Raw genomic sequence first — 25,051 nt, 5'->3', positions numbered from 1 at the left:
ATAAGCTTCGTTAGATAGCAATTAGTACACAATAAAAAGGCATGTTTCAGGCAGCAGTTAGAGCAGCAAGCACCAAACAGCTGTGTTGTTGTTTTCTTAGGTTTTTTTTTTTTTAATCAAGAAATAAAGGACAGTTTGTACCGTTCTCTCCTACACACTGTTACATCATAGCTCAGTAACTGTATACTCCACATCCTATAGAGACCGCCATGGGAACAAGCCGTGCCTGCTACTAAAGTACACATAATAAAAAAAATATACACACGGTCGAGTCACATTATTATGACCGCCTCCTACATTTAATGTGCGCGTAGCCCATGAAGTACGTCACGTGCCGGGCGCTGGCTTGGTGGGTATATAAGGTGTGCGATAGGCTGTCTGCACACATATCACTCGTTGCTGTCTAGGGTAAAAGGGGCGATTCATCAGAGTTGCAAAAAGGGGTGATTATCGGCTTTCGGGACAAGGGTGGTAGTATTTCTGAAACAGCGCAGTTTGTGAACTGTTGGCGTGTGCTGTGGTGATGGTGTATCGTGACTGTACAAATGGCACCATTGCGAATAACCAATCAGTAAACCACGTGCCATTGATGTGAGAGGTGAACGTCGGCTACGAAGGTGCGTGAGGGCTGACCGACACGCTACAGTGGAGCAGTTCAACGTCAAAACGAACCTGGGGGATAGCAGACGTGCGTCTAAAACAACAGTTCAGACCGTTTATATTTTATTAATATTTCCCCTGGGGACTGGGGGTCTCCACTGCCTGCAGTGGAATTCTAATACTGTTATTGTGAGACCGCCAGTCCCCCGCACTGTGGATCATCACTAGGGTGCTTGTGAACTACCGGATTGGTTCATAAACACCAACAGTCTTCTCGCAGCACTACTATAAGAACCATCAGGCAGCATGTACAGGCTCTGCGACATGCTTATTCATTGTACACATCATCTGAAAGCAACACTAGCCAGCGGTGATGAGACTTAGGGCTCGATTCAGTTCAGTGTGATATGAATAGCACCAGGAAAGAGGTCCTGGAGCTATTCAACTAACCGCGCTGTTATATCCAACTAGAGGATTCCTGCTCACACCCCTCCAGAGAGTGGTGCCGCAATGCTGTTTTCTGCCTTTAGTGTGACGCAAACGGCATAGCGGCAGGCACTTAAGTCAGAGAACGCTGGTTACCATGACTAAACACCCGGTTTAGGGCACGGTAACCGGAATTTCCCAACTAAGTGCAGGGTGTGACGGGGACAACTGTATAGCCTCTGGGACCTCTCTTCCTGGCGTTATTCAGATGGCCTTGAATTGAATAGCGCCCGTAGGGAACAGTGCCGCTATCAAATGTGACATCCTAGCCAGAATCTGTCACCACTAGTGTGTTTCAGTGGAAAATGTAAACCTGATGGTAAAAACATTCATGACCTACACCAGTGGTTCTCAACCACGGTCCTCAAGTACCCCCAACAGTTCATGTTTTCCAGGTCACCTAGCAGTTGAACAGGTGTATTCATTACTCACTGACACATATTAAAAGACCCACAGGTGGAGCAAATTATTTCACTTGCATTTCTGTGAGGAGACCTGGAAAACATGAACTGTTGGGGGTACTTGAGGGCCGCGGTTGAGACCCACTGATCTACACAATGTTAATGCTGACCCCAAAACCCTTAATCATACAGTGAGTAAGGGTGAAGGGTGGATGAGAAATAAATACAATATGCCTCCACTTCCAGATTCCTGAGCCATGGACGGATGGCGAGACAGCGAGGGACAGTGGGGCCTGATTCAGATGTGGTTGAAGCTGCTATCACTGCTGCTTACATAGAAGCAGCAGTGATAGCACTAATATGGTAATGCAGCAAGGGACGTCACACCTCCTGCATGCATTACTGATCAGAACTGCGACCTAGGACTCCGCATCAATCATCTGCGATGCTGTCGGCCGGCAACATGACTCATGGGGTCATGCAAGCCCGCCGCCGCAGGTGCTACAAAGAGGCCAGGAACTCACCATCCTCTGACTGCGATCCTCGCCTCGTTCCTCCCCCGCGTCAAGTGTTGATAAGCGGAGGCCGTCACCTTCTCCCTCCCCGCCCTTCAAAATGGCAGCAGACTGTCAATCATCGACAGTCTGCTGTCGCCCTGCGTCACGTAAAATATTACTAATGTTCACATCATTGTCATACATTATTAACCAAATACACTCTTTGTGGTGCCATTGCGGAGTTACATATGGGTTGCATATATTGGCTTTTACAATACTGCTTAGTATTAATATATTTTCAGCTATTTTATTTTCATCTTGGATAAAACTCTCATAAAATATACATATACAAATGTCACTGGACGTCATCTGAGAAGATTGATGAAGATTCCTTTCCCACCCATGCAGTATCTGATTGGGTTCCGGTATGAATGGTCGACCATGTTATGGTCGACAGTCATTAGGTCGACCACTGTTGGTCAACATTGTCATGGTCGACAAGGACAACTGGTCGACACATGAAATGGTCGATGTGAGTTTTTTAACTTTTTTGGGTGTTGTTTTCTGCGTAAAGTGACAGGGAACCCCAATTAGTGCACCACTTCGCTCGCCATGCTTCGGGCAAGGTGCCTCGCTGCGCTTGGCACAGATTACCGTTCCCAATCGTAGTCCACGTGGATCGTAAAGTATGGAAAAGTTCCCCAAAAGAAGTAAAAAAATAATAATAATAATAAAAAAAATGTCGACCTTTCCATGTGTCGACCATTTTCACGTGTCGACCATCTGTCCATGTCAACATAATGACTGTCTACCATAACATGGTCGACCATCCAAACGGTTACCACCTGCTTGATGTACATAAGACCTACTATCCAGATGTCTGTGGCCACACAATGTTTGTGCCTCAGTGAGGTCACTAGGTGCTAGCATTTTGATAGGTTCCAATATAAATTAATATTGGTTCTGAATACTAACTGGCTTGATCATCTGGGATTTAGTAACAGACCCCTACTTGTAGGGTAGGGGTAACAATTTTATACATATTTGTTAACCAAGATGCCATATTGTATGTTAAGTTTAGTTTCACCGTTAAACTAAAGGGCCAGCAGCCTGGTCTATTATAAAATTAATCAACCATGGACTACAAGGAACAGCGCCCCCAGAGGCCCAAATAAATATAACAAGAACGTTTTAGTACTGTACACACTCTATTTCATTAACAAAATCTTTTAAAGGCAAACTTGTTTTATCCAGCAAAGCTGCTGAAATGCCATGTTAGCATATTATCTGTGTTCTACATACTTTCATACAGACAGATAACAGCTGACAGACGCTTCGTGTTTTGTACACAAGACAAGCCGGCAAGGCAATATATTTATATTTTTGCAAACAGTCAGCAAGGCCCCTGCACAGATGGCGCACTGCTCGTCCGGCACCTGCATAGATGCAGCAGACTGACAATAAATTGAATTTTTGTATTGAGTGGAGATTTGCAGCACAGGTATTAAATTAACTGAAACTGCCATATGCTGCAGTAACTGATGCCCAAATACGCTCATCTCTTCTAAATTAATTTAGGGACGGTGAAGGTTGCCAAATATAGCAGAATTAAAAGAAATAAAAACTCTGCTCATTCCACACTAGAGACGAGTTTCTTTTCTGAACATAGGCCTTATGCGTGGCATTTGCTGAACTACCACTCCCAGCATGTTTCTCAAGTATCGGACAACTGAGCTAACACAGATCACTTATCTTCCTACAGTCATTTAACACTAGGGACACACAGCCCAGGTTTGCTATAACTCGTATTGGAGTGATTTGCATTCAAACTTACATTACAACACAGCAACCAAGACATTTGCTTTTATGGTCTAACTTACAAGAGCATTTCTGATTGGTTGCTACTGTTTAGCATGGCCTAGCCTAAGAATATGGTTTGTAATTGTGAGTACAGCAAAGTGGCTTTAGGAAAACCTGGTTTTTGCTTAATTTCAGTTTATTTTCTCTTGCAGTCTTTTGGATTCACTTTATACAGTGCTTCCAACTTTATAATGCAACACTAACTTATCAGCATCTATATTCTGGTGCTAAACTGGCGTTACAGCTAGCTATAGTACTGGGCTGGTGCTAAACTGGCATTACAGCTGGCTACAGTACTGGGCTGGTGCTAAACTGGAGTTACAGCTGGCTACAGTACTGGGCTGGAACTAAACTGGAGGTACAGCTGGCTATAGTACTGGGCTGGTGCTAAACTGGCATTACAGCTGGCTACAGTACTGGGCTAGAACTAAACTGGCGGTACAGCTGGCTATAGTACTGGGCTGGTGCTAAACTGGCATTACAGCTGGCTACAGTACTGGGCTGGAACTAAACTGGAGGTACAGCTGGCTAGAGTACTGGGCTGGTGCTAAACTGGAGTTACAGCTGGCTACAGTACTGGGCTGGAACTAAACTGGAGGTACAGCTGGCTAGAGTACTGGGTTGGAACAAACTGGCACTACAGCTGGCTATAGTACTGGGCTGGAACTAAACTGGTGTTACAGCTGGCTACAGTACTGGGTTGGAACTAAACGGGAGGTACAGCTGGCTACAGTACTGGGTTGAAACAAACTGGCACTACAGCTGGCTATAGTACTGGGCTGGAACTAAACTGGTGTTACAGCTGGTTACAGTACTGGGTTGGAACTAAACTGGAGGTACAGCTGGCTATAGTACTGGGTTGGAACTAAACTGGCGGTACAGCTGGCTACAGTACTGGATTGGAACAAACTGGCGGTACAGCTGGCTATAGTACTGGGTTGGAACAAACTGGCGGTACTGCTGGCTACAGTACTGGATTGGAACAAACTGGCGGTACAGCTGGCTACAGTACTGGATTGGAACAAACTGGCGGTACAGCTGGTTACAGTACTGGATTGGAACAAACTGGCAGTACAGCTTGCTACAGTACTGGATTGGAACAAACTGGCGGTACAGCTGGCTATAGTACTGGGTTGGAACTAAACTGGCAGTACAGCTGGCTTTAGTACTGGGTTGGAACTAAACTGGCGGTACAGTTGGCTACAGTACTGGATTGGAACAAACTGGCGGTACAGCTGGCTATAGTACTGGGTTGGAACTAAACTGGCGGTACAGCTGGCTTTAGTACTGGGTTGGAACTAAACTGGCGGTACAGTTGGCTACAGTACTGGATTGGAACAAACTGGCGGTACAGCTGGCTATAGTACTGGGTTGGAACTAAACTGGCGGTACAGCTGGCTACAGTACTGGGTTGGAACTAAACTGGCGGTACAGCTGGCTATAGTACTGGGTTGGAACTAAACTGGCGGTACAGCTGGCTATAGTACTGGGGTGGAACAAACTGGCGGTACAGCTGGCTACAGTACTGGGCTGGAACTAAACTGATGTTACAACTGAAACTCAAGAAAAATAGAGAAATTACATGCTGACATGGAGGGACCACAGCTGGAAGCTTCTTACCAGTGAAACGTTTGGCTATTGTCTACAATATGTTGGGAATGTGGCGTGGTTACGTTTTGAGAACCCAACATCACACTCCCAGTCTGGCAGGAGTAAGAAGATGTTGCACTTTTCAGTAGCAGGCTGGAGGATAAAGTGGTAAAGGGAGAGGCCAGCACTCAATGATAGATGGGGTGTAGTGCTCACTGGGGGAGGATGTCATGGGCATCCATGGATCTTATGTTGACCCTGGTTACAGCCAGCCTTGATAGCCTTCTGCAGGGAGGGTTTGGCATTGTTAACAATTAACAAGGTACCTCAATCAATTATGGAGGTGAGCAAAACCGTGCCTCCTCTTCTGCAAATCGCAATACTGGAAACCGTATAAATAGTGAGATAAGTAATTAGACTGGAACGGCTAGCTATACATAGTTGAGACAGAAATGTTGTTGGCTGGGACCAATATTCACGAGACTGCAGACTAACCAATCTACTATGAATTAGTAGCATCACTGAAGAATTTTGTGCCTCATACCTCAGACTAGTGAATTCAAAGTTTCCTATAATGGTTTATCCACAAAAAAAACGCAGGTGCACCTTACACGTAATAGGTAGGAGAGGGTGAATGCTACTAAAAAATGCTCCGTACAGCTTCCTTCCTTCTTCTCAGGGTTACATGTTGCCAGAATGTTATCTCACTTGTTTGTTGGAAGTGGCCAATTAAACAGATTTAAGCGGATCACATCATACTGAACAGAGCAAACTGGTTTAAAATGATTAAGCAATGCCTTCAGCTGTTGGATTACCTTAAGTGACTTGTGTTCCTTCTGATCCCACCACACAGGTTAGGCAGCAGATACAGTAAAATGCTGCACGTTTACTTCCTAAAGTTTAGCAAGATCCAGTATACAAAGAGCACAGTGTGAATAGAACGCGTCAGGCGTACTTCCTGCATCTTGTACACATCACATTAATACGCAATGAAGCAAATCTTATGTAACTCTTGGTCTGTAGAGCGTATTACATAAAACAGCTCCTGGGCACCTGGATCTAGGCGGTTTCCACGTCAAACATTTAACATGTATGAAAATACACCTGACAGTATGACAATGTTCCGCTACTGATTTTTCTCCAGTTTTCTTAAAACTGCAATATTTTGGACTGATATAAAGTAGCAGAAGTTTAAATTTCTGATTGGAAAAGTGCTGCAAAGAATTAGAATTAGGAGTTTTCTGTGACACTTTTACAGCACTAAATATAAATCCGTAACAGCCAGGATAACCTGCGTCACATGAGTTTGAAATCAAGGGCTCAACAAAATTACAGAAGTGTTGCAATATATTTGTAGGAAATATTGTAACCAAACACATCTACGTTAACGGTTTATTCTGTATTCGTGCTGAATGAGTAACTAAGGGCGGCTACACACAAGAACAACGTCATTTCATCTCGATCGTCGAGTTGAATTCCCTTTGGCCCAAATCATGCGAGATTAGCAGTACACACTAAACGAAGTAACGAACGATACCTCGTTCCGTCACATGCGACCCGCGGAAGCGCACAGTTGTGTGTAGACACTAGACAATGTAGATGATTTGTCACTCCAATATGGCAAATCATCCCAAAATCGTTCTAGTGTGTACCCATCCTAATGGGCCCTACATACATGGCGATACGCCGCCGAGTTGCCCGACCGCCGATACGGCAGACGGGCGACCCAGCGGCCCGTCACACGGCTCCATACAGGTGCAGGCAAATATGGACGAGATCGTCCATATTGGCCTGCATGCACAGCCGACGGGGCACCAGCGATGAACGAGCGCGGGGCCGCGCATCGTTCATCGCTGGTGCCTCCACACTGAAAGATATGAACGGTATCTCGTTCATTAATGAACGAGATCGTTCATATCTTTCAGTTACATCGACAAGTGCGTAGGGCCTATAAGGGGGCAATTACTATCTTACACGGGGCCACTTGGTGTTGGATAACTTTTTCCTTCAATATATGAATGATAATTTTAAAAAACGTTTTATGGCTGTACTCAAGTTGTCTTTGTCATATATTAAATTTAGTTTGAAGCTCTGTAAGAGTAAAGTGTGACAAATATGCAAAAATAGAAACCAGAAAGGTGGCAAAAACTTAATCGCGCCACTCTATATGAAGCAAATAAATACACAAAATAAAGACGTTTATATGATCTGTTGAAGATAATTTCTGTGCCGACAACATCTTTGGTTATGGTTAGGTTCTGGGGGGGGGGCGGGGGGGGGGGGCTTGGGGTTAGGCACTGGGGGGAGGGTTAGTCCTAGCCGACACTCCCAGAGGGTTAGGGTAGGGGACAGAGTGGTAGAAACACACCCTCCGATGTTGATATCTTCAATGTCGGGATGCCGCGGTCAGTCATGTGACTGTCGGCATCCCGACCACTGGGATATAGATATAATAATACAACGTGATCCAAATTCATCCAGTAGTTTTTGTGTGATGCCAGAACGAACAGACAAAAATTCAGAAAATGTTTTCTGTCTTCACACTTTACAAACACTCACTAGAAGTATATTTCTCATAAAAAAATAAAATAAAATAGGATTTTAATACCTACCGGTAAATCCTTTTCTCTTAGTCCGTAGAGGATGCTGGGGACTCCGTAAGGACCATGGGGTATAGACGGGATCTGCAGGAGACATGGGCACACTATAAGACTTTGAATGGGTGTGAACTGGCTCCTCCCTCTATGCCCCTCCTCCAGACCTGTTAGAAAACTGTGCCCAGGGAGACGGACATTTCGAGGAAAGAATTTATTGTTTAAACACGGTGAGTGTCATACCAGCTCACACCACGAATATACCGCAGAACGTGGCATTCAATAGAATATCAGCCAACGGTATGAACAATACACAGCTACATGCTGAGAGAATATGTAACACAACCAGTGTGTCAACACAACCAATAAAAAGACACCGCCTGCCATGGCATGAACAACATCAGCAACAGCCTGACAGAAAAGAAACACCACAAGAGTGTAACCATAACCAATTACTGCAGACACAGTACGCACTGGGACGGGCGCCCAGCATCCTCTACGGACTAAGAGAAAAGGATTTACCGGTAGGTATTAAAATCCTATTTTCTCCTACGTCCTAGAGCAGTGTTCCCCAACCACGGTCCTCAAGGCACACTAACAGTTCTGGTTTTAGTGATATCCAGGCTTCAGCACAGGTGACTTAATTAGTACCTCAGTAATTTTGATTTAACCATCTGTGCTGCAGCCTGGATATCACTAAAACCTGCACTGTTGGTGTGCCTTGAGGACCGCGGTTGGGAATGCCTGTCCTAGAGGATGCTGGGGACTCCGTAAGGACCATGGGGTTTATACCAAAGCTCCAGACCGGGCGGGAGAGTGCGGACGACTCTGCAGGACCGATTGAGCAACATGAGGACCCCATCAGCCAGGGTATCAAACTTGTAGAGCTTAGCAAAAGTGTTTGAACCCGACCAAGTATCCGCTCGGCAAAAAATGAATCGCCGAGACTCCTCGGGCATCCGCCCAAGAAAACCCACTTTCCAAGTAGAATGGGTCACCACTGAATAATCCAGCCGTATAACGAGCACGCCGAATCGGCCCACAGATCTAGCGTGTAACCGACTACAGAGACGCAGGCGCCCCAATCACGCTGGGAGCATACCGGACAAACAGAGCATCTGTTTCCGCAATCTGAGCCAAACCAAACTGGCGACATAAATATTCAAAACTCTGACTACATCGAGAGACCTTGAATCAGCTCAAGTAACCACAGGCATCAAATAGACTGGTTTCTGCAAAACACCTAAACCACTGTTGGCAGAACTATTATCTGAGTTCTCAATTTCGCTCTATCCACCTGGAAGATCAAACAGGGCTCATGAGACCAAGCCGCCACTTCCGACACCCGCCATGCGGACACCAAAGCTAAAAAGCCTGACCACTCTCCAAGAGAGAAAATTTAACACAACCTTTCAGAAAGGTTCCAATCATTGTGACACAAGAAAACTCAACACCATGTCAAGGTCCCACGGTGCCAATGGGGACACAAACGGAGGTTGGATGTGCAGTACTCCTTCCACGAAGGTCCGAACTTCCGGAAAGGTCGCCAATACTTTCTTGAAAGAAAATTAATAAGGCCAAAACCGCTCTTGAATGGAGCCTAACTTTTGGCCTGCACCCACACCTGCTTGCAAAGAATGGAGAAAAACGACCCAACTGAAAGTCTTCCGTAGTAGCCTTCTTGGATTCACACCAAGACACATATTTTTTCCAAACACAGTGGTAAGGCTTTGCCATTACTTCTGTTCTAGCCTGAAAAAAAGTGGACATTACTTCACTGGAAATACCATTTCTGGCTAGGATATGGCGTTCAACCGCCACGCCACCAAACGCAGCCGCGGTAAGTCTTGATACAGGCCCGGATCTTGCTGTAACAGTTCCTCACGTAGAGGAAGAGGCCAGGGATCCGCTATGAGTAAATCTTGAAGAACTGGATACCAAGCCTTCCATGTTCAGACTGGAACGATGAGGATCACTTGAACCTTTGTTCGTCTTACGTTTATCACCTTCAGAAGAGTGAAAACGGAGGGGACACATAGACCGACTGAAAACACCCAAGGTGTCCCGAGGACGTCCACTGCTATAGCTTGAGTGTACCCTGACCTGGAACAATATCCCTGAGATCTCTCGTTGAGGCGAGACACCAATATGTCGAAATGAGGCACACCTCAAAGACCTGTCGCTTCAGTGAAACTTCTCGATGACGACTGTATATCTCCCGGATGGAGATCGCATCTGCAGAGGAATCTATTTCTCCGTCGTTCACATCCGGACCGAAGACTGCTAATATAGCGTTTACCAGTCCTTTCACCCAGCGGAAAACTTTTACGGCATCTGCCATTGCCGCTTTGCTCCATGTTCCGCCCTAGCGGCTTACTTAGACCACAGCTGTCAACAGAGTTAACACGGCAGATCACAAAGCATATGTTCATTGAAAATAGCTCAATTCAAGAAAGCTTATTGCAGACAAGATTCCCAGCTTGACCTTTTCCTCTGGAAATACTTCCCTTGGACGGACTGCTCCCCAGTCTCGGAGATCTGCATGCACGGACACCAGGATCTCATCCTGGATTCGAACCTTCTTCCCTCAAGGAGGTGAGAACTGAGCAGACACCACAGGAGCGATATCCTGGCCATTAGGATTATATTCTGGCGCATGTGCAGGTGAGACCCTGACCACATTTCCAACTGGTCCCGTGAAAACCACTCTGGCATTTGACCTGCTCATTGAAAAGCCTCTTAGGCCGCACCATCTTCATCATCAACAGAACATATTGATAGATTGTCACTGCAAATCTGATCCGACTCTGGATCCTCAGACCTCTTTCCACAGGAAAACACAGAACTTCAACCGTTCAGTAACTACTCTGATACCCACCTCCGACATCTGCGTCGTTGGGAACAACAGCCATTCCCTGTGTTGAAGAACAGTCAGAGAGAAACAACGATTTGCACCACTTGTTTCTTGACCTCGCCTTAATCAGGAGAGCGTCTCAGTACAGAATGACAATAGCTCTTATTATTGAAAGAACCAATCATACTGCCATCACTCCGGTGAAATGGCAAAGACGATCCTGGATATCCACCCAGGTAAGCCGAATGCGGAGAAACACGCATTTAAACCCTTTTCTACCTTTATGTGCTGGAGCTCTCTGGTCTGAGAGAATCCTTCCTGTAGGTCAACCACGTAAAGAGAAATCTTTGTTTTTTTGTTGTTGTTGTTGTTTTTTTACACAGGGACAGCAGGACAACGCCCTGAACCTGATGCAACACTGGTATGGCGTCGCGTACTACCTCCCCTTCCAGAGGGGAAACGGCAAGATCTATTTGAAAAATCAGTGAGGGGAAACCTCTGTAAACGCCAGAATGTCCCCCTTTGTATTCTATACTTAACTCACAGGTCCTAGTCCATTCCCGGACTGATTGAAAAGTAGTAGACGAGCTCCCACCGGAGTAGGCTCCAGCCAGGTAGACCCAGCGACATGCGGTGGATGTGGTAGAAACAGAAAACGACATCCACTTCTGCAAACCTAACAAGGCTGCAGAACTCTTACCTTTGCACCTTCCACTATCTGCACCGAAAGGGAAAAAAGAACGGCTCTCGAACTGGTTAAAATGATTGTAGCCCACAACAGAATGCGTCACCAACCGTTGTGAAGGAGTCTAACTCACAAAGTTAGATTTACCAGTAGTATCCGCCGAGACTGACTGAACAGAGGCATATCTCTCGGAGTCAGCCTCAGCATTCCCCCGGCCACACCTCCTGTGTTCGCACGGTAGCCTGCCGCCATGTTATAGAGAAGAATCAACATAAGAAACATCCCCTCTCTTTTTAGGATAATACTATCGGATGCCTTTCCGAATATAAACACTCCCCCATGTGCATGTAATGCAAATAACTCCAAAGCATAGAAATAAAATATCACTTAGCTTCCTGTGTACGATCCTTTGTGACAGGGCCCCGGGTCGACCAGGAGTTGACTTCCACAGTATTCTATCCACGGCGTGAAAAGAATAAACCTTCGGACTCCATGTGAGGATCTGAGACCAACTCATGACAGCCGACCTAGAGCTTTATCAACAGAGCGACCAGCACATGAGAAGGAATACTGTTACTTCAGCATTCATTGTAAATCATAATATGAATATACATAACATAATACACAAATACACACATATCTTATTTATATATATATATATATATATATATATATATATATCTATCTCTCATGCATATAAGCGGATTGTCCGGAACCGTCTAGTCCGTAGTGACATTAATGCGTTCTGAATGTGTATGACCATGTACTGAATGCCCCAGTTGTGGATCTAACAGGAAACCTTATGGTCGACAGAAAACCTAGTATTCGTCGACAGCAGGGAGTAGTAACCAGGCAAAATAACATTCTTGCGACCCCGAGGGGTCCGAGGGAAGTATACATAAATAATTTTAATAACACTCCCCCACACATACTACCATGTCTGTGCTCGAGCTACAGGCCCATGGAACCGTACCATACATATACAAATAAATATATATACAGGTATAAGGCAGTTACAGCATGTTAATTTACACCCAGTAATAACAGTCTGTGCCGACAGGACCACCCACATGCTGCTGTATCTCCCAAACAGTGTTTACTTTTTACAAGCATACAGCTACCGACCTGCTGATACTGCATCTACCGAATCAAGCACCAACAGGTGTCGGCGAAGCCGACAGTGATCCCCACAGCTATTTGTGACAGAACACTCACGCATGTCGACACATGTTAACTAAAAAGCTAAAGTGGGTATATCGGACAGGGAATACACAGAGCTATATACACACAAATAATGATTACATGCCCATTATCTAACATAGTGCCATATTTCCTTTCATATAGGACTAACACACTGTGCCCCCCCTCATGTGCACTATAGAGATGCTTTTGGAGGGGACATGGAGAAAATGGCGCTTCATCTTTGTGTGAGGGATAAGCCCCGCCCCTACTCGGGGCGCTTCAGACCCTATATTAAAATACTTTCGTATGCTGGCGGGGGTCCGTATACAGTGCACACGCACTGTATACACGTTTTATCACCCCCACAAAGAGGTTTATAATGCTGCCCAGGGCGCCCCCCCCCCCCCTGCGCCCTTGCAAAGCCGCTGTGCGAGTGAGCAATGGCACGCAGCGTGGCCGCTGGTTTATACTGGCGGGGGATCGTACACGGTGCCCAGGCACCTAATATGCATCTCCTCCAGCGGATTTGAGCCTCAGTAACTTGCTACCCAGGGCGCTCCCCCCCAGTGCCCTGCACCCTGTGAGTGCCGTTGGTGTATGGGAGCATGAAGCGCAGCGCTACCGCTGCGCTGTACCTCCGTTACTGAAGTCTTCTTTTCTTCCAATACTCACCCGGCTTCTTTCTTCTGGCTTCTGTGAGGGGGTTGACGGTGCGGCTCCGGGAACAAGCAGCTAGGCGAACCAAGTGATCGAACCCTCTGGAGCTAATGGTGTCCAGTAGCCTAAGAAGCAGAGCCCTTGAACTAAGCAGAAGTAGGTCTGACTTCTCTCCCCTCAGTCCCTCGATGCAGGGAGCCTGTAGACAGCAGGTCTCCCTGAAAATAAAAAACCTAACAAAGTCTTTCAGAGAAACTCAGTAGAGCTCCCCTAGTGTGTGTCCAGTCACTCCTGGGCACAGAGTCTAACTGGGGTCTGGAGGAGGGGCATAGAGGTCACACCCATTCAAAGTCTTATAGTGTGCCCATGTCTCCTGCGGATCCCGTCTATACCCCATGGTCCTTACGGAGTACCCAGCATCCTCTAGGACGTAGGAGAAAAGCTATGCACAGATGACAAATACTGTTTTCTTATATACATTTATATAATTTTTTTTTCATTTTTGAAGCCATTGCTAAATTTATTGCTAGTGAACAAATGTAAAAAGATGAAGTTTATACACTACTTCATTGCACAATACAATCCTTTTCAGTGAACTCGTATGAGCAATCTTTAGTATGTGGGTATAGGATGACTGGAGGACAAGACCTTACGTCATAACTGTCAGCAGAGGAGAACGCTGGGATTGGAAACAGTTGTTAATAAATTACATGATCACATTTGCTTTTTTGCTAATTGGCTGATTCTTGCATGAAACATATCACTAAAACCACGAGGGTTTGTGTGTGTGTTGATTGCCGTTTCCATATGAACAAACCTATTGTATATAAAAGCAATTCTACAGTTTCGTCACAGTATATAACAGCTGATGTGATCATTTAAAAGGTCAGAATCTTCATTGGGAAATCGGTGAGTGTGACCTGCTCAGGTAGGCAGATCAAGTTAGAACAACAGACCAGAACTCCCCCCCGACAACACGACTGCTCACGGGTGAGAGTACAATATGGTGTCACTTTGAGTGGTAGATGACACCAGCTAATTGCGTGACAAAGCAAAACGCTGCAGTCTCCTGGTAGGGAAAGGGTTAAAGTGTCCTATATAATCACACAATAAGCACTTGCAGTTCTTGGCCTGCTGGAAATTGTATTCTTTCCAGTTTAATTATCGCCGGCTCTAAAGAGATTAGAATATATTACAGAGACATCTCGGAGCTTCAGTTGTATTAGTCATTTTTAAGCCCCTGGTGTTTGGTTCTGTATGCAGCTTGTAAATATTTTGTAAACAGTTTATTAATAAAATGATCTACAAATGAGTTGCTTCCTCTCATCCGAGTTTATGTAGATGCTCATTTTAATCAGGAAAGTGGGCAGGTCAGACACAAGTCAGATTACTCAGACATCTGCTGTGCCCGAACCCAACTTTATTACAGAAATCCCTGGTTACACCACTGCCATGTATAGTGGAAAATCCTTTCACGACTAGATAAAGGGGCTCCGCAGAAGTGCATTGAAGTACAGCAATCCCACACTACCTTGTTTCCCCTTCTACTTCCTTACTTGTTTACCTAGGTTTCCGCTGGCAAACGGCATATAACATAGGGCGATTATGTGGATGCCGATTTAACATAGAAGCTGCATCAATCAAAGTCTGTGCGTTCTCAAACATTATTCCTTCGTCGATGTAATCCCAAGTGCTTTAAAAAATTCTTATTATTAATCTAGGTTTGTAGCAGACTTTAGTGTTGTAGCGTCAGGCAAACTGTAGCACTGTGAGGCCTCGTTACACTCTGTGTATCCTTATGGATCTAGCAGGTACATGTGAAGTCAGCTTGGTTGCATTACACTAACTGAACTGCGACCTGTTACTCAGACTTGGGACCTAATGCAGAGCTGGATGAAAATTGGATGTATATTGCTCCAGCATTGTGTTTACAGAAAAACGTGTATATTCACCTGTATTTATGATAGGGTGTGATCTCTATGGGTATACCTGGTTCGGTGCTAATCTTCATTGTCAGAGCATACCGGCACCTTACCTATAGTAGACTAGGTGCAACAGATAGGTCTGAAAACAGGCTTATCTACACATCCGTCCACATCTGCATAGCCTGCAGTTCTGCCGACATGCCCTCACTTAACTTTACCTACGTCACAACACCCTGTGATGCATCTTCAGTTGTGGTGACGCAATAAAAATTCTATGGGTCAGCTACGCCCCTATTTGTGTGTACATAGTTCCAGAGACTGCGCAGCGTGAAAGCAGCCTGTTCAGTGTTACCAATGTGCATAGCAAAAGTGGAGACAGATTGGCTCACCAAGCATATCGCTCGCTGGGATCCCAGCTGTCAAAATACCAGCGAGGTAGGTAATTCCCCCTCCCGTGGCGAATGTAGATCGCCACCGAGCCCACAGTGTGGCGAGCGCAGCTCTGGATGCCGATGTCGGGATACTGACATTCGGCATCTCAGGCAGGGGTTAAATCATACTGAACCCCACCTAGCAGTGGAACGCACACTGCAAGTAAATAACTTAGTGTTTGGCTGTTACCCCCTTTTGTTACAATCACTACGTTCTGGATATTCATCGGAGCTCGGTACTAGAACATCCGTGCTTTCGTTCCCAAATGGGAACACTGAGAAACATCACCAGGCAGCAACCTTAAGGGCTGCAACACACTAGCCGGTTTTCCCCGGATGGCAAAAAGCCAGACAAACTTTGTCCGGCTTTTTGCCATCCGGGAGAAACCGGCAGAGTCTCTCGCACAGGACGGCTTTGAGCCGTGTGTGATGTTGTGCGCAGGCGCAGCATTAGACACGGCTTGGTAAAAAAACGTTGTGTGTGAAAGCTCCCCTTCACACACACGGTTTACTGGCTGCAAAGACGGCCCCGCGACAGCCCGGCAGCCGGACTTTCCAGTGGATAGTTCCGGCTGCAACCCGGCAGCCGTGCCGGGACCGTGCCGTGTGTAAGGACACATTGTGCTCAATGTGTCTTTGCATCACGGCAGCGGTTAAAAGCCAGCCGGGTTTTTGCCGGGCGGCGCCAGCCGGCTAGTGTGTTACAGCCCTAAGACAACAGTGCTTGGACAAGACACAAAGGCCCAGATTTATCAACTTGGAGAGTGATAAATTGCACGGTGATAAAGAAATAACCAATCAGCTCCCAACGGCATGTTACAGGCTGGGTTTATTTATTTATTCATTACCAGTTATTTATATAGCACACACATATTCCGCAGCGCTTTATAGAGAAAAATGTTTGAAAAATGACAGGAGCTGGTTGGCTGGTACTTTATCACTCTTCAAGGCTTGGTAAGTCTGGGCCTAAGAGCAGAAGGCAAAAGGGACAATCTTATCCTCTACTGTGCTTGAGGCAGTAGAGATGATACATTTTGTCTTTTAAACCTTGTTTTTAATAAGATATCATCTGATCTTATTTTTTTGTGAGCCGATTAGGAATGAGGGAACATAATGACTCTATGCGGCTGTCTAGGGAAGACACTTACATCTCTTCGTGGAAAGGTGCTGAGCAGTTTGAACTCCTGGCATGGGAATCCTTTCGATGCTACAAAGTTGAAGACCACCTGTAAGGGGCTGGAGATCAGGAAACGCCTCTCTATGAACTGCCCGCTAGGTGTTCGGATGCGCAGCTTGCTTAGTGGCTCGCTCTCCTCCTCTTCTGGTTCTGGTGGAAGAGACTGTTCCAAGGAAAGCCTGATAGCCTGGAAATGAGACAGAGTGGGTCAAAAAGCTCGCTGGTAACAATAAACCTAGGGTGTGGTTCGTTTTATCGACAGTATCTAGGTCGACAATGTTTAGGTCGACCACTATAGGTCGACAGTCACTAGGTCGACATGGATGGAAGGTCGACAGGGTTTCTAGGTCAACATGTGCTAGGTCGACAGGTCTAAAGGTCGACATGAGGAATTTTTTTTTTTTTTGGTGTCGTTTTCTTCGTAGAGTGACCGGGATTCCAAATTAGTGCACCGCTTCGCTCGCCATGCTTCGGGCATGGTGCCTTCGCTCCGCTACCGCTTCGCTCGGCACACTTTACCGTTCCAATCGTAGTCCACGTGGATCGTTAAGTATGAAAAAATCCTCAAAAAAAAAAAAATGTGAAAAACTCATGTCGACCTTTAGACCTGTCAACCTAGCACATGTCGACCTAGAAACCCTGTCGATCTTCCATCCATGTCGACCTAGTGACTGTCGACCTATAGTGGTCGACCTAAACATTGTCGACCTAGACACTGTCGATCTTCAGACCGGATCCCATAAACCTAAACATGTTGCTGATGCATCCTACCAACCCGAATAAGCAGAACCTCTAATAACAATGTAAGGCTGGCAATGAAATGAATTTGAATATGTTAAAGACACTCTTGGAGTAGAAAGACTTAGATTATCACTGTACTCATGCTACAGATAAGGGAACACTTTTGTGCCACTGCTGTTGATTAAGATACAGCCAAACATAAGCAAATTTATTTTAATGGTTTTATTTATAAACATCATACTGAACACAGTATTTTGTTCTTATATCTGTGTAAAAGATAAAGTTAGGAAAATCCCAGATAAAATCCAGTCCCTTTCCATAAACACATCAATGCATTACAGTAAGACAGCAGAAAACCCGCAGTGTGCAGTTATATAGCGGTGTGGTAAACAGGCTTTGGACGCTGGAGTTTCAAGTGATTAAGGGACAGGTGTCAAACACCCTCAGAAAATGTTGTCACTGTCATCTGTGTGCCAGGTGACAAATCTGTTTACTTCCCATCACTTAATGACAGCGTGCAGTGCAGCTAATTAAAAGAAATCCTTCTTTTTACAAACTCCAATTAGATCAGATAGGCCTGCCTGAGAGGACACCTGATTTAATTGTCAGGCCATAAAGGTTAACGAGGCTTCAGACTGGAAGTGTAATTATTTGACTATCCTCGGCTCATTCAGGTCACTCGCTTTGCTTTGAAGATGATTAGGTGAGAAAACAATCACCTAAAAGTTAAACCTGATCCCCCTATAACCAGTATTACGTCTTGGCCATGTAACACCTTGTATGTTTTCCAGTATCCTTTGTCAACAAAGAAACAAGTGTCGTCTTGTTTCTCCAAGCGTCTTGTTTTCTAAGCCTCTGCTGCAAGTATCCCAGAAAACAGAACAACCAGCTACGCTTCAAGCTAGGGGGATGGTGGACCGCGCAACTGAAGACAATCTGGGAATACGGAACGGTTCTGTGTTTTATATTGACAGATATTCGTTAAACAATGATAAGGTAGACATTAACATGTATGGTTGTTACAGCAGGGACGGATCTAGACTTTTCTTTTAGGGGGGGGCGGTTTACTGTTTAATCTTGACTCCTCCCCTCTCCAGTCCCAACTCCTCCCATCCTCCTCTCTCAATTCTGACTGAACTTTTTGAGTGAGACTGAGATAGAGCTTTGTGATTGTTCTATGTACATGTGACTGTGCTGAGGGGTAATTGTATTTATTAGCCACCAGCAAGTGAGGGGCAAATGCTCTGTAACCCTTGCTCTCCTGGCTCCTCTGTGCTGCTGTGGTATGGGCTGCAGCACATCATTCTGCCTCAGGCTCTCCCCGGAGAGCTCTCTTCTGCTCAAAAGTGGGTGTGGCTATGACTGTGTTAGGGGGGGCGGTCGCCCCCTTCGCCCCCCCCTAAATCCGGCCCTGTGTTACAGTCAATTTGATTGGGTATAACTTAAATGTAAATGGACACGCAGGCATATTTCAAACTGCAGTCCCATGAAAACAAAAAACACATGTATCACTTTCGCAGGCTATAGGAAGCAATTACCATTTCTGCTAGGTTTGTTTCTTCAGGCTGCTATTACTGGGCCTGATTCAGAGCATATGGAAATTTGATTTTATTCGCAGCTGAGCAATTATAAATGGTCCAAGTCGCACTGCACATGTGCCACCATGATTTTGCAACAATGGCAGTCGCGGAGAGGTTTCAATTGCAAAGTGATTGACAGTCAGGGACTGTTTGTGGAGGAGTAGCGGTAAAAACGCAGGCGTGTCGCAACAGTTTTTGGGGCTTGTCAAAGCTTGCGACTGCGATCCTGCATGCAGTTACCATGTCTCTGGCGTGTTGCCTGCAGCAGCCAAGCTGCACAAGCATAGGGTTATACAGATGGTCAATGTTTGCCTGATGGGCATCTTTGTACGCAAGCGGCATATTAGAGACGTGTCTCTGTACAACTCCCGTTGGTTGCAACATACGCATATTTTTACATGGCGGCTGAGTACAAATTTGCAGCTGTGAATACATATGAATCAGGCCGACTGTTTGATAAAATTGCAGATTTTTCCAGAGTGTTAAGTGACTACCATGACAACCACAGTCACATGGCACATGATGTGGCGAGACATCATACCTGCCCTATCAGTCTAAAGCACTGGAGCTAGCTCGGGTTACATTCCCGAAGAGATATTAACAGGTACATCCACCTTGCAAGCACATACACTCTGCAGGCACAATCCAGCTACCTTGTCTGCACTATTCCCCACATAGTGGCAAACAGAATGGACATTATGGAACCTTCTCAGCACAGTGAGCGGCCAGCACGCTGCAGATTCAAGGCTTCACTTATTGGCTCAGCAAAGTGAGCGTACTGGAGCTGACCCGGGGGACATTAACAGGCACATCCACATTGCCTACACCATCCATCTTGCTCGCACTATTCCACCACATAGTGGCATACAGATGGACATCTATATCCGTCTTCTCCATAGCTCTTCCTGCAGTAAGACAGCGGAGTACCCTGCACACTAGTAATGATAAGCAGTAAGAGAGCGGAGTACCTGGCCCAGTAGTGGTTATAAGCAGTAAGAGTGTGGAGCTCCCTGCACACTAGTGGTGATAGGCAGTAAGTGCAGAGGTCCTAGCACACTAGTAGTGATAGGCAATAAGAGAGCGGAGCTCCTGGCACACTAGTGGGAATAGGAAAAAAAAGAGAGCGGAGCTCCTGGTACACTAGCACTGATAGGCAGCAAGAGATCGGAGCTCCTGGCAAACTAGTGGCGATAGGAAATAAGAGAGCGGAGCTCCTGGCACACTAGTGGCGATAGTAAATAAATAGGATTTTGGTTACCTACCTTTTCTCGTAGTCCGTAGAGGATGCTGGGGTCCACATTAGTACCATTGGGTATAGACGGGTCCACCAGGAGCCATTGGCACTTTAAGAGTTTGAGAGTGTGGGCTGGCTCCTCCATCTATGCCCCTCCTACCAGACTCAGTCTAGAAACTGTGCCCGAGGAGACGGACATCTTTGAGAGAAGGATTTTACAATGATAGTGGCAAGATTCGCACCAGCTCACACATACAAGGCACATCAAGCTAACCAGCTTGAAACTCAGCAACCGCTGAAACATTACTTACCAAGTAACAATGCAGTACTCAACTAAAATGAAGTTGTACTGAACCAAATAACGATAGCAGGAAAACGAAGCGCTGGGCGAGCACCCAGCATCCTCTACAGACTACGAGAAAAGGATTTACCGGTAGGTAACCAAAATCCTATTTTCTCTTACGTCCTAGAGGATGCTGGGGTCCACATTAGTACCATGGGGATGTACCAAAGCTCCCAGAACGGGAGGGAGAGCGCGGAGGCTCCTGCAGAACAGATAGACCAAACTTCAAGTCCTCAGAGGCCAAAGTATTGAACTTGTAGAACTTTGCAAACGTGTTCGACCCAGACCAAGTTGCTGCTTGGCAAAGTTGTAATGTCGAGACACCCCGGGCAGCCGCCCAGGAAGACCCCACCTTACGAGTAGAGTGGGCCTTAACAGACGTAGGACACAGCAATCCCGCCGTAGAATACGCATGCTGGATAGTGAACCTGATCCAGCCAGAGATCGTCTGCTTAGAAGCAGGACACCCCATTTTCTTGGGATCATACAGGACAAACAGCGAGTCCGATTTTTTGTGACGAGCAGTCCTACTCACATAGATTTTTAGAGCCCTCACAACATCTAAGGACTTTCATGAAATGGAGGAGTCAGTTGCAACTGGCACCATAATAGGTTGGTTGATATGAAATGCCGACACAACCTTTGGAAGGAACTGCTGACGTGTCCGGAGCTCAGCTCTAGCTTCATGGAAGATCAAGTAGGGGCTCTTACAGGACAAAGCCCCCAACTCCAACACACGCCTAGCAGAAGCTAAGGCCAACAAAGTGACAGCCTTCCACGTGAGAAACTTGACCTCAACCTCCTGTAGAGGTTCAAACCAGTGGAGGAACTGGAGGAACTGCAACACCACGTTAAGAGCCCAGGGTGCCCTAGGCGGTACAAAGGGAGGTTGGATGTGCAGGACTCCTTTCAAAAAAGTCTGAACCTCAGGGAGGGCAGCCAACTGTTTCTGGAAGAAAATGGATAGGGCCGAAATTTGGACCTTTATGCATACCAACCTCAGGCCCATATCCACACCTGCTTGCAGGAAGAGGAGAAAACATCCCAGTTGAAACTCCACGGTAGGAAACTTCTTGGACGCACACCAAGATACATATTTTTTCCAAATACGATGGTAATGTTTAGACGTTACTCCTTTCCTAGCCTCTATCAGGGTAGGAATAACCTTGTTCGGAATGCCCTTCCGAGCTAGTATCTGGCGTTCAACCTCCATGCCGTCAAACGCAGCCGCGGTAAGCCTTGATAGGCGAACGGCCCCTGCTGTAGCAGGTCCTCCCGAAGAGGAAGAGGCCTCAGCTCTTCTAGCAGTAGATCCAGAAGATCCGTGTACCAAGACATTCTTGGTCAGTTTGGAGCAACGAGGATCGCTTAAACCCTTGTTCTCCTTATGAACTTTAGCACTCTTGGAATGAGTGGGAATGGTGGAAACACGTACACCGACTGGAAAACCCACGGAGTCACTAGGGAGCCCACCGCCACTGCTTGCGGGTCCCTTCTTGTTGAGACGAGAGGCCATCATGTCGATTTGAGGTACACCCCAAAGATCTGTTACCTCCTTGAACACCTCCGGATGGAGACCCCACTCTCCTGGATGGAGATCGTGTCTGCTGAGGAAGTCCGCTTCCCAGTTGTCTACTCCCGGAATGAAGACTGCTGACAGCGCCAATGCGTGTTTTTCTGTCCAGAGGATGATTCTTGTTACCTCTGACATTGCAGCTCTGCTCTTCGTTCCGCCCTGTCAGTTGATGTAAGCCAGTGTCGTTACATTGTTCGACTGCACTTGAATGGCTCGATTTCTCAGAAGATGGGTTGCTTGGAGAAGACCGTTGTAGACGGCTCTTAGTTCTAGAATGTTTATTGGCAGGCCGGCTTCCAGACTTGACCACCTTCCTTGGAAGGTCTCCCCTTGAGTGACTGCGCCCCAGCCCCGGAGACTTGCAGCCGTAGTTAGAAGGATGCAGTCCTGAATCCCGAACCTGCGGCCCTCCAGGAGGTGAGGTAGTTGCAACCACCAGAGGAGTGAAATCCTGGCCTTTGGTGACAGACGTATCCTCTGGGGCATATGTAGATGGGATCCCGACCACTTGTCCAGAAGACCAAGTTGGAATAACTGAGCATGAAACCTCCCATACTGTAGAGCCTCGTAAGAAGCCACCATCTTTCCCAGAAGGTGAATGCACTGATGAACCGACACCCGGGCTGGCTTCAGGACCTCCCGGACCATTGTTTGTATCACCAACGTTTTTTCCTCTGGAAGAAACACCCTCTGCACTTCCGTGTCGAAGATCATTCCCAGAAATGACAACCTCTTGGTTGGTTCCAAATTTGATTTTGGAAGATTCAGGATCCAACCGTGTTCCCTGAGCAGGTGGGTCGTGAGAAGGATGGACTGTAACAGCTTCTCCTTGGACGATGCCTTTATCAACAGATCGTCCAGATATGGAAGTATGTTCACCCCCTGTCTGCGGAGGAGAACCATCATTTCCGTCATCACCTTGGTGAATACTCTCGGTGCTGTGGAGAGGCCAAATGGCAGAGCCTGGAACTGATAGTGACAGTCCAGCAGTGCGAATCGGAGATAAGCCTGATGCGGCAGCCAAATCGGAATGTGGAGGTACGCATCCTTGATATCCAGGGATACCAGGAATTCCCCCTCTTCCAGACCTGATATCACTGCCGTTAGAGACACCATTTTGAACTTGAACTCCTTCAGAAAAGGATTTAGCGATTTTAGGTTCAGAATGGGCCTCACCGAACCATCCGGTTTCGGTACCACGAAAAAGTTCGAATAGTAACCCTTGTTTTGCATATGAGGGAGGACCGGTACAATAACCCGTGCCTCCACCAACTTCTGGACGGCTGCCTGCAGGACAGCCCTGTCTGCCAGCAAACTGGCAAGCCTGATTTGAAGAATCGGTGAGGAGGGAGATCTTGAAATTCCAGCCTGTACCCCTGGGACACGATATCTTGCACCCAGGGACCCAGGCCGGAAAACACACAGACATGACAAATGCCTGAGTCTCGCTCCCACCGGCCCCACCTCCGGGGCGTGCAGTCCACCGTCATGCGGAGGGCTTCAACGTACCTGAAGCAGGTTTCTGTTCCTGGGAACCCACACAGCAGCAGGTTTCTTGGATTTGGGCCGACCTCCCCAAAAGGTGGTGTTGGACGGTCTGACCTTTCGTGGCTTGGCAGCCTGAAAGGGCTGTGATGCAGTTGAAGAAAAGGGTTTCTTCATAGCAGGTGCAGCTGAGGGAAGACAAGGTGACTTACCCGCTGTAGCCGTGGAGATCCACGCATCTAACGCTCCCCCAAAGAGAGCCTGACCTGTGTAGGGTAGGGTCTCCACACTTCTCCTGGATTCCGCGTTGGCAGACCACTGTCACAGCCACAGTCTTCGACGAGCTGAGACAGACGTTAGAAATTCCTGCAGCCATGGAACCCAGATCTTTCATAGATTCTACCAGAAATCCTGCCAAATCCTGAATGTTACGCAAAAACAATTCAACATCAGATTTATCCATAGTATCCAAATCTTCAAGTAACGTGCCTGACCACTTTACTATAGCTTTGGCAATCCAAGCACTGGCAATAGTGGGACGTAGTATAGTCCCTGAAGCCGTGTACATGGATTTGAGCGTATTATCAATTTTACGATCAGCCGGCTCTTTCAAGGCGGTGGATCCTGGAACAGGTAAAACCACCTTTTTTGAGTGTCGGGATACAAACGCGTCAACAATGGGCGGGTTTTCCCATTTTTTCCTATCCTCCACAGGGAAAGAAAACTCCACCTGGACCCTTTTAGGGATCTGGAAGTATTTTTTTTTTCTCAGTGTTTTCCCAAGCTTTTTCAAAAAAAGCATTTAATTCTTTTGACACAGGGAAGATTAGCGAGGCTTTCTTATTTTCAGTGAAGTAAGCCTCCTCAACCTGTTCAGGTGTTGTATCAGCAATATTCAACACATCTCTAATAGCCTCTATCATCAGCTGCACCCCTTTTGCAAGAGATGCTGCCCCCCTCAACACATCCCCATCACCATCCTCAGTGTCAGAATCGGTATCCGTGTCATCTTGCATAATATGTGCAAGATCACGTTTTTGGTAATATACAGCGGGGTGCCCTTAGGTAACAGAACTGGACCAGACTGCCATAGAGTTCTGTAAAGCCCGAGTTGCAGACTCATTCTGTGCAACCCTAGTAGAAATCTGAGAAA

At 46.5% G+C, this 25,051-nt stretch overlaps 1 protein-coding gene across 4 annotated transcripts in view; it reads right to left on the bottom strand.

The window, feature by feature from the left end:
* The window catches only part of FAF1 (Fas associated factor 1), a 599,080-nt gene that overhangs the window by 10,238 nt on the left and 563,791 nt on the right, over positions 1 to 25,051 (bottom strand). For all 4 annotated transcript variants that reach the window (XM_063939564.1, XM_063939566.1, XM_063939563.1 and 1 more), the window contains one exon: positions 16,911 to 17,126. In XM_063939564.1, coding sequence (XP_063795634.1) covers positions 16,911 to 17,126 — 216 coding nt within the window. The remainder of the gene's footprint in view (positions 1 to 16,910; positions 17,127 to 25,051) is intronic.

The sequence above is a fragment of the Pseudophryne corroboree genome, chromosome 9 (genome assembly GCF_028390025.1).
Source record: "Pseudophryne corroboree isolate aPseCor3 chromosome 9, aPseCor3.hap2, whole genome shotgun sequence".
Taxonomy (NCBI): domain Eukaryota; kingdom Metazoa; phylum Chordata; class Amphibia; order Anura; family Myobatrachidae; genus Pseudophryne; species Pseudophryne corroboree.
This window is presented reverse-complemented; position numbering and strand designations above follow the sequence as displayed.